This window comes from Sander vitreus, chromosome 3 (assembly GCF_031162955.1).
Source record: "Sander vitreus isolate 19-12246 chromosome 3, sanVit1, whole genome shotgun sequence".
Classification (NCBI taxonomy): Eukaryota; Metazoa; Chordata; class Actinopteri; order Perciformes; family Percidae; genus Sander; species Sander vitreus.
The window spans coordinates 4046947-4057380 of record NC_135857.1 but is presented as its reverse complement, the minus strand read 5'-3'; the positions used below and the strand labels follow the sequence as shown (position 1 = coordinate 4057380).

Sequence of the window (10434 nt, the reverse complement as noted above, 5' to 3'; positions counted from 1 at the left end):
AAGCACTTTGAATTGCCCTGTTGCTGAAATGTGCTATACAAATAAAGCTGCCTTGCCTTGCCTTATCACGCAGCTGCCTAGATTCCCTGAAGCTTTGGAGGCACAAAGTTGAAATACTCCTCTGCCTGGAAAGGTTATTAGGTTATGTTGGACACTGACCTGAATGAGATCTGGGGTTACCACTGCCTCAACTCACATAGCATGAGTTCATAATTCCACCAAACAAAGTTATAAAAACAGGTTGTCAAAATGTCAAATGAATGCTGACAAGACCGGTTGCTTAAAATCCATTTTTAACTACATGGTGAAAGAAACATGGAAATCTGACAGGATTACATTTCACTGGAATTGTGTTTTACATGATTTAATGTCACAAATACATTGATTGATCAAAAATGATGATTTCAGCAAAAGTATATCTGAACCAGAATCTAACATTTCTCACTCCTGCCCACGACAGAAGGTTTACTTCAGTGATTTGGACTCCACCTAGTGGTGTAGGAAGACCAGCTGTCATCTCCCTGTGTCGGCATCATTATGGTCACAGCAAATTCAAAATACCACAACAGCTAAAGGGTCCAGATGTGCGGTTTGTTAGTGTCTCGTCAAGAGAATAAAAGACATAGAATAGCAATGACTGAACATGTTTAGTCTACTTTTGATATTACAGAGGAAATGAACATCAAAAGGTGTGGGCGGGCTCACAATGGTTTGACCCCATGGAGACCCAGCTGCTCTGAGTCGGATATTTCCTGCTTCCCCGACAAGCCAAACAGGAGCTTCCAGACGGCCTCAATCTACTGGGAATGTTATCATTGGTAACCTGAACAGTATGCAGCAGATGTTAAAATCAAACAAGACACAGTACATACACACTCATCTCAAACATCTTTATGTAAAAAATGTTTTTATGACAAGTCAAACAATAATTCAAATTTTGTCGCATCAGTGTTCACAACAATTAGTGCAGAGCTTGAAACATAACATTATGAAAAGCTTACAGTGTCACTGTTACTGTCTGAGCTTAACTGGGTTTTTGTAAACTTGAATATAACCTGCTATAAAAAAAGAAATTGGTCCTCATTTCTGAGATCAAGACGGTCTTATGTACATGAAGTGAAATTATTTTTGGCAGTGTCTTTAGTGAATGTAAAAATCAATGCCAGCCTTGTGACGGTGTAGGCTCAGAACTAAGGCTTTAGTGATCCAAAAACATTTTCTCAACTTCATCCATCCAGTCACATGGAGATTCTTCCTCAAAGTCTCTGTGAACAGAGAAGTAACAGTGTAATACATTTTAAATATGTTTTATATTAGACGTCACATGATACAAAAACAGTACATTCCATACATTCTACAGCTATCAAACACAGATTCATACAACCCTAATTAATTATACTTATTAGTATTATTTATAATTAACATTTAATGTGAATTTTGATGTTTATTTTTCCAGGTGCTTCATTGATTTTTTTTGTATTATTGTTTTGCAGCATATGTTGATTCAGCAACAAAAATTGACCTATGATTATCATGTCTTTCCCACCCCATACATCTTTTGTCATAACCAACACATTAGGCATTAGTGTCTTTACAAGATTTTTATGACTAATGACTCCATCAGGGACGTCAATCACCAGGACTTCCGAATAAAACTAGAAACCTACAGGTATTTCCCTTTTTGTCCTGCTGATGTACTGTACCAGTCAGATTCAATGAAATGTGCCCCTCCTTGGTAATGTCATGTTAATTACAGTAATTAGTCAGGGTTACTTACGTGTCCTCGTCATCAGAGCGAGGCTGCAGACGGTCCTCGTCTAGGACCACTTCAGGCTCGGGACCGTCAGGGTCGTCACCCTGTGGCTGGGAGAGGGGTCCCACCAGAGGGTCTTCTCCTGAAAATGGAAACCAAAGGGGACTGTTTATTTCCCACCCTACCAGTGACGGAGTACTAGAGTCCTGGACTCTGACTCAAGTCGCTATTCTCTGGACTCGTGACTCGACTTTGACTCGCGCACTGATGACTTGGACTTGAGGATTTATGAAAGCATTCATGAAATAGGACTCGGAAGTTGAATGATGTTTACTTTTATGTGTAACAGGCAGTGATGGAGTACTCGGGTCCTGGACTCTGGACTCGACTCAGACTCTATCTCAGGTAATTGTGACTCGACTCAAACTATTCTTTGGTGACTCGGATTCGGACTCGAACACTAGGACTTGAGACTTGACTGGGACTGGACAGAAACACTGCCTGCCTGCTACACAGGACATATTCCTACCAAGATATAAATGACTCTGAAATGTAAAATCGGCACGGCTTGTGACGTCACAAGCCGTGCCGATTTTGAACAGCTCAACGAGTTGGCTAACCGCAACCATTAGCTCGTAGCGTTAGCATGCTAACGCTAATGCTAACGATAGCATGCTACCTCGTTCTCAATAGCAAAGTACTGCTACAACACACACAAGTTCACCATAATCTACAAAAGAACTACTTCCATGTGCGTCCTCATTTAGAAGAAGTCTCCCAGCTGATCCTGCCTTGTAACTGACCGAAGTTGAAGAAACAGCCTTTCTTTTACTGTCTATGGAGCTAGCTAGCTGACATGATCTACATCTGAGCTACTGTGCATGTGTGAGTTCAATCAAAGATAGTACAGAAGAAGAAGAAGAAAAGAGGTCTCACTCTGTAGCTAAAACAGAGACCAGGTGAAAAGAGGATCTGCAGCAGTGAGAGCGAGCGGTGCAGTACAACAAAAATATGGTGTTTTTTGAAAATTAAACCATGTAAACCTATTCTGGTACAACCTTAAAATACAATTATGAACCTGAAAATAAGCATAATATGGGTGCTTTAATTCATATATCTTTAAAAGTTGAATAATAGCCATATTGTATGAAAGTTGTAGGTGGCACAGCAGTGGCAAGTGCGTGACATATTACTGTCTGTAGTTGCAATTTGACTGTCTGGCGAAAATGCTGCGTCATGCTAACTAATCAGTGGCCATGTTAGTAAACACAGAGGAGATCCCTTTGATCTCTGGTGTTTGTAATCAGCTGTGAGCTGTCAGCTGTGTCAGACTGCTGACATTAATGGACACTGAGGCCCTGTTTACACGAATACGCTCTCTGGTGAAAACGACAACATATTTTATCAGATGTGCCTTTCGTTTAGACGGCGACGGAAGTTTTGGGGCATATCAGCGATTCAAAAGAGTGGTTCGCTGTGCCTTTGCGTGGAAATGTCAAGGATGTTTAACATAGGAAGCGAATGGAGGAAGATTTGGAAGTGTTGTCATTTGTAAGCTCAGCGAGCACAATGTATAAGTCCTATTGCTTAAATGAGCACATTGGCTGAAAGTAGGCAAGAATACCAACGTTTTGATGTATATATGTTGTATGACAAGGAAAAATTGTGGGCGTGAGAGCAAGTTATAGAGAAGGGACTAAGATGATTTGTTTAAGGCTCCGTGCTCTAGCGATAACATCACCCACTGTAAGTCACGCAATACACACCCATTATAAGCTTCCTGAAAGGAACACTAAACTTAAACTTAATTTTCACAAAAACTGTTAAAGATATCAAACTGCTGAGATAGAGCCCAATAGCTGAAGTTTTTGTGAATGGTTTAAAGTTCGATTGGTGTCTGTAGGTAAAAGTATGACGTAGGAGTAGCATTTTGAAGTAGAAGAGGATTTGAAGCCTGCTCTCATTGACATTAATTGTAAAAATGTAAATAAAAAAAAGCTTAATATTTTAAAAAAGTATAACTATCAGAACAGATGTTGAAGAAGTAGCATTATGTGCTTAAAGAGCTGAACATTTTGATATTTGAATGCTGAATCAGCTTTCACACAATAATGTGTATTCAGACATACACCGACCTCCTGTGTTTATTAAAAAGGTGCTGAAGGCTCTGCTCAGCTGGGCCTTCTCCAACAGACTCAGAAGCTTCTCAGGAGGATCCCTGTCCCATCGTCTCCTCTGCCTGCTGGCTTCTGGCACCTCTGACACACCGGGAAACACAGGGATACAGCTCACACAGAGTTTCATTCTCCAAACTTGAGTTTAGTCGAAAATTGGAAAGTGAAAACACTGCTGCTGCTATCATACTTCCATGAGTCGAACCTGTGAGGGTCCGGCTAGTTGATGTCATGCTGTCAGCTGAGACGAGGCTGGCATTGGCCAACATCTGCAGCACAGTATCTGATGGCTGAGTGGCCCATTGCTTCCGAGGACCCGGCTCTCTGCTTTCACAGTGGGCTTCAGGTAACTCCACGCCTGAGGTAAAGGGTTACTTAGGATCATTTTGTTGTTATATTTCTTGTTTTCAAGAGAGTCCTGACAAGGACATCATCTACTCTGTAGATGGTGCATGCAAGAAGAGAAAAATATATCAATAAACAAAGGAAAATGTAAAAGATTCGGGAACCTCTGTTGCTACAAGAGATGTTCTAGCAGAGAGCAATGAAGAGGTGCTCATGATCATAAATATTAGTTTCAGTTGCAACATGAATGGATTATTCATTTTTACTATTGCTTTTAGTGCCAATTCCTCCTTCCTTTACCTTTCTCAGGTTTTCATAAAATAAAATATCTAAAAGTATTATATAAATAACAGAGGATACTTTTCATGTTTTGGGTATGGCTGTGTTGAGTAGATTTAGCGGAGTCCTGTCCGAATTATCAAAACTTTTATTGTGTTTTTATATAGTTTGAAAAAAATAGAATAAAATCATGTAACATATTTGACATTTTTTCACTGACAACCACATGTAGGTTCCCACCAGTCTTCGCAAAAGTATCTGCGATGATTGCAGCCAGTATATCCTTTTTTCATGACGATATTGTTAACTTTGACCTGGACTCTACCTTCAGATGTTGATGTTTTCATTAAACTCTTCTCTCTCAGAAAATTAGCCACCTTCTTTCCCTCCTCTCTATCCCATCGACCCGGACGCCTCCCCTGTGCCTGCATCTCTAGCGCCTGTAAAAGATGAAAAGCACTGCATAACACGAGCTCCGTGGCCATCTGAACTAACAGCAGCTGGTCAAAGGTCAGATTGCACATAGGCTCACCACAGCTGGGGAAACTGTGTAAGAGTTTAAATTCCCACTTTGACACCCTGTTGTGATAGTATGCCGCACTGATGGATGAGGAGCCATAAAACCACTTCAGGTTCAACTGTTTGAGCGGCTGTCGCCATGCAGGAAGCTTGACTTGTGTCTGTACCTGGGAGGGCAGATGTGCACGCAGGAGTCTGGAAACCCGGTGAGAGGTCAGGATGCTGTGCAGGGATGGCCTGTCTTTTGGGTTTGTCTTAAACATCTGCTTGACCAAATACTGCAGCTCGTAGGGCAGGTGATTGGGGAGGGGAGGGTACGCACCCCGACACACCTTAAGAATCAGGCTCTTCCAGCTGCGTGCCTGGAACTGGACACAAGAGTGAGGTGTGAGGATCTCCCGGACAACAAACCACACCGCAACATCTGAGCCACAAAAAATACACAGCAGATAATCTAACTCATCTGAAGATACTGGGCCTACATCATTCCACACAAGTATTTCATACAATGATTCATTGACAATATTTGGAGAGAGGCCCAGAGTCAAACCCGTGGAACATGGAGAGATGAGGGAGGGGAAGTACCGGGTGTCGCAGGGTGCAGAGCTCGTAGAGAACGCAGCCCAGAGACCACACATCACTGCAGAACACATAAACATAGAGATGCTTATTCATTCACACCAGACATTCGTCATGTATTGTACTGGCACAGTTAAAAAGATACACGACTGGTTGACCCACGCATGTGTTACATAATCACCGCTGAGCTGAGAACACAGACTGTTTTGAAAACTCATCATTGTTGGTGCATTTATTGAAACTCCAACGTCCAAGACTGGTTAATAAAAAGCATTGTGTTCACAAGCTATGTTGATGGAAGGGAAACTCTAAGCAAACATGGAAATTGAGCATAGATCATGGGATCTGTTGTCTGTTTGGCCAATGAATGACATCAAGTCTCAGATGTCAGAGTGTCCCTTCAAAGTACTATCGACGGGAGATTTGAAAACTGTTTGTGCTCCTAACTATGCAATAATAATGTAAATAAAACAGAGCCTATACAGTATGGCTGTATTTTCTATACATTTTAGCAATGTGGTACACTGTCTGCATGTGCACTACCTCCAACGTAATATTCAAAACAGATATACTGGAATATCATAAAAGTGCATTATTGGTTTTGTACAAACATTACATATGGTAACGCCCCGTATACAGATATCTAACTTTTGATTCCATGTGTACCTGTCTTGTCTGTTTCTTGTTAGGCTCAATTTTGCCTAATGGGGATTGACATTGTAATTTTTCTGCACATATGGTCAATCCATCTAAGGGTTTAAGTAAATAACACATGCACATTCTGCAGATATCTTATACGTCTCGCATTGCTAGACCTATGTCCACAGCGCTGTGTCAGCGTTAGTGTATGGTCTGGATGCACAAGTTAACATCCTGGGATAGGGGGAACAAAGCTCTGGCTTGTTTGTATTTCTTTAAACCAATCACAATCGTCTTGGGCAGTGCTAAGCCAAGGATGCAGCGACGATGCTCTTGCAAAATAGATAGTAAAGAGACACGTACATCTGCACACACAGACTGCACATCCGATAAGGCCGACCTAAATGCATCAACATAAGCCTGGACACATATACACATCTGTATATGCATATGGCACATTTTACGGATTATATGTATCCATATAGTTATATCTATTCATATATCAGCTTTATGTTCGCCTATGTTGTTCTTCTATATTTGGGGGTATACAGTTTTTGCCATATCCAATATTTTCCGCACATGGATATTGATCCAAAGTCATAAAGGTTGTCCTTTTGGTTTTTGTATTGTTGTCTTTTCAATTATTTGTACTTGCATATTTTTCTTGCGCTCCTGACAGCAAATCAACTTTCTCATCTGGCATAATAAAGTGACTGAACTGAAGGTTTCAATTCATTTTCATTTGATCTTGTGCCATACACAATGCAGAAGCCGGCTAAACAAACATGGTAACATACCTCTTATTGTTGTATGGCTTATTGTCCCAGATTTCTGGAGCCACATAATATGGCGTCCCAACATATGTATGAGCGTATGCCTTTGAGCTGCAACACAATTACAAAAATAATCAGAAATGTAACAGCAGCAAATCCAGCACTGAGCATTGACTTAAAAAAAACAAAAAAAAAAACATATAAATGTATGCCTTTCTCTTCCTGTACCTGTTCAGAATACACGCTGAGCCAAAATCCCCGAGCTTGATTGTCCCATTATCTGTCAGGAAAATGTTCTGGGTAGGGAAATGAAAGAGAAGTGATGACTTAACATGAAGCAAAAAATAAGAGCAGCCAACCATGGCAAAATGATGATATTATGCACAAGTGGGAGATAATGTTGTGATCTTATCTCAATCTCATCATTTCACTCCACAGCGTTCACTCTGATGAGATTTTATCAACACGCATCCCACCAATAAACTCAATTATTGACTTCCTGTTCGGGTTCAGGGAACAACAAAGAAAATCTGAACTTCCTCATGAGTTCATAATGTCTGTTCTATGTATCTATGTATGTAACCTGTTTTAAAACATAAAATCAAATCTATTACCATGTATAGACATTCTAAACTGTAATGTCTAGAGACTACTATACTAGGGGTGATATAGAGATAAGATATATCGACTCAATATCGTTATCGCAATATATGGAAAGTGTTGCAATAAGTATGCAATATTTAGTTTGTTTTGTGGAGCGCTGCGTCCCGTCCGTCGGCTGTGTGGCTTAGTTGTGTTTGATTTAGAGCCCGCTTGAAGCGCTATAATGATCCTGTTTCATTGGCCAGTTACCGTGCCACTTGCACATGCTAGTGCACGTCAGCGCACGGGTCCAGTATGTGACAAACCCTATGGACCGTACCACGTGTGTGCATATTTCGACAGAGTGACAGTATAAGTGAAGAAATAGATAGAGACAACAAAACGGGAACGAATCAGAGAAGTGAAAGAAAAGTCCTGTTCTCTTCATTTATATATTTTATATTGTCCAACCAGTAAACCATGTCCTGTTCTGTAGACATGGTCCTTATTTATTTATTCATGTTGGACCAGTCCAATATGACAGTCAGTTGAAATAAACCTTGTGTTGTAAGAAAACCTGTTTAATTTGTTATAAATCTATAATGTTTATTATGTTTAAAAATATCAAAATTAATATCGATATCGCAATATCACATTTTGTCAATATCGTGCAACCCTATACTATACCTTGGACTTCAGATCTCTGTGCAAAACCCGTTTATCATGGATATGCTGTGCGCCAGCACACATTTGAGCAAACCACCTCAAGATCTGGAAAAAAAAGAATTCAATGAAAAAAAAAAAAAAATAATAATAATAAGAGAAAAACAAAACAGGTTAGGATAGGATAAATGTGTTAGTTGCAGGAAGTTGAGGCCTACATCATCAACCCAGAACTGCGTAGTTTTCTGTTGCTGGATCCTCTGGAGCAGGTCTCCTCCACTGCAGTACTCCATAACGATACACAGGAGGTCATCAGCTGAACAAACACAATCACACTGCCTTTTCCTACAATCCAAATAGTAATAATAACTGTATATCTTGTAATAAGAGAGTCAGGTTTGTGAATACCTTCCAATGCCTCCCTGAAGGCCACAATATTAGGATGTTTCATTCTAGACAGCAAGATGGCTTCTCTCCTCCAATTCTCCAATTTGGAGTGATTCTATAAAAATGCAAATACAAGAATACATGAATGCATTCTCTATTATGCAAAAACAAACAGTTTCCACGTCTCTGTGTAGACAACAATCTGGTATAGGTTATCAGCAGAGAGCAAATAACATTTCCATATCATACCCGAGGCTATAACATAGTTTTCTAGTCAGCAGCAACATGGTGGTGCAAATACAGCATCTTTTTGTTTAATTCACTATTTTATTATACAGTAATATGCTTTTTTTTTCCCCCAGAGAGGCTTGCTGCGTAGGGGGATCCTGTTACCTGTTCCACCACACAGGTAGGAAGCTCACAGGTGAGGATAAAGCTACAGTAGCAGAATATATTTGTTTGCACATACCTTTGGCAGCTGGATTTCCTTGACCACATAGTTCTCCTGACTGCTTTTACACCGGACTAACAAAGCCCGACCGAAAGAACCCTCACCGACGACTTTCTGGATTAGGTATCTCTCCATAGAGCTCCTTCATAAACCACAATAAAGATACCACAAAGGATACACACAACAACTAATCTAGCTACAACAGACTGGGCCGGGATTAAAGCGAGAAGATTGTCTTGTATTGCTCTTCAGTGCTCAAATTGAGACATTAACAACGTGTAATAAAAGACTAACGCACCTAAAGAATTCTACCTGGGACTCGTGTGGTTTGTTTGGCCGCTACTTCCCTATTACGGTATGACGTAGAGCGAGACAGCATGACCTGTACTGCGCGGCGTGGCCGCTAGATGACGGTAGATTGTTATCTCTAAATCTTAGAGACCGTAGAGTTACCATACCGACTACATTAGGCCTACTGTTATAATAATTTGTCCTAGCAGTCTAGTTTCATATTAGAACGCTCTGTTATTCAAGTGCTTATATAAGCCTAATGTATTATCTTTAAACGTTTCCACTTTTATTCTATGCATATGTTTTTCATTCCATAACGTTACGCAGTGTTATTATGTTTACATTGTAGGCTTTCTGCAAGATGTTGCTACTTTTTGTTGCCATGTGCGCTGATTCCGGTAAAAATTATTAAATCATAATAATGGACACACAAGTTTTAGTTGTCCTACGTTAGGACTTCAACAGAGCCCGGATAGCTCAGTCGGTAGAGCATCAGACTTTTAATCTGAGGGTCCAGGGTTCAAGTCCCTGTTCGGGCGTTAATATTTTTAAACAGCTTTAGATGAAGACCAGGACTCTAAATAAAGGTGAAACTTACAGTTAAAAACAATCTCGCACTCTGACAACAAGTAAAGTTGCGGGGTTAACACAATCGGTGGTGGAGGTGGTACAGAAGAGTGCTTCCTCATCTGGCACAAGTCTGTTCACATCCGTAAGATGTCACATTATGAAACGATGTGTTTGACTGTATCACAGTGCAACGATAATGTAAAACTGACAAAAAAAATAATGCAAGATTGACATTCTGCACAAATGTGAAGTGTACGTGTTTTGCAGTTAAGGAGCTGAAACTTGAAAACACACTGGTATAATATGGACCAAGAACATCTTGTGTAGCATGCAGTGCTTAGCCAAACTATAGCAGGTCCAAATGTCTAATTTTTGCCTCATGCGTTTTGCTCTCTGACAGTCCTCTGGCCCTCTCAGCCAATCATTTTC

The 10434-nt window shown here is 40.3% G+C and overlaps 1 protein-coding gene and 1 non-coding gene across 3 annotated transcripts; one reads left to right on the top strand and one right to left on the bottom strand.

Annotated features, from left to right (window-relative positions):
* Positions 1-280: 280 nt before the first annotated feature.
* nek3 (NIMA related kinase 3) lies at positions 281-9488 on the bottom strand. 2 transcript variants are annotated; one of them, XM_078245766.1, is made up of 13 exons: positions 9163-9488; positions 8715-8808; positions 8525-8622; positions 8331-8414; positions 7290-7357; positions 7086-7172; positions 5656-5710; positions 5238-5438; positions 4877-4991; positions 4118-4285; positions 3889-4011; positions 1778-1895; positions 281-1265 (listed from the first exon to the last, which is right to left on the bottom strand). In XM_078245766.1, the coding sequence occupies exons 1-13, from the start codon at positions 9277-9279 to the stop codon at positions 1199-1201; spliced, it is 1395 nt and encodes a 464-aa protein (XP_078101892.1). In that variant the 5' UTR covers positions 9280-9488; the 3' UTR covers positions 281-1198. The 2 variants fall into 2 exon arrangements, with proteins under 2 accessions (XP_078101892.1, XP_078101893.1); XM_078245767.1 differs by having other exon boundaries at positions 4133-4285.
* Positions 9489-9901: 413 nt separating this feature from the next.
* Positions 9902-9974, top strand: trnak-uuu (transfer RNA lysine (anticodon UUU)). Its single transcript has one exon. It is a non-coding gene; the product is annotated as a tRNA-Lys (tRNA).
* Positions 9975-10434: the final 460 nt, after the last annotated feature.

Excerpts from the sequence above, each read along its gene's own strand:
- nek3 (XM_078245766.1), bottom strand. The coding sequence starts at position 9,279 with ATGGAGAGATACCTAATCCAGAAAGTCGTCGGTGAGGGTTCTTTCGGT. Across the intron at positions 5,439-5,655 it reads TCTGCACCCTGCGACACCCG|TTCCAGGCACGCAGCTGGAA; the intron begins GTACTTCCCCTC and ends TCTTGTGTCCAG. Across the intron at positions 1,896-3,888 it reads CTTTTTAATAAACACAGGAG|GAGAAGACCCTCTGGTGGGA; the intron begins GTCGGTGTATGT and ends TTCCATTTTCAG.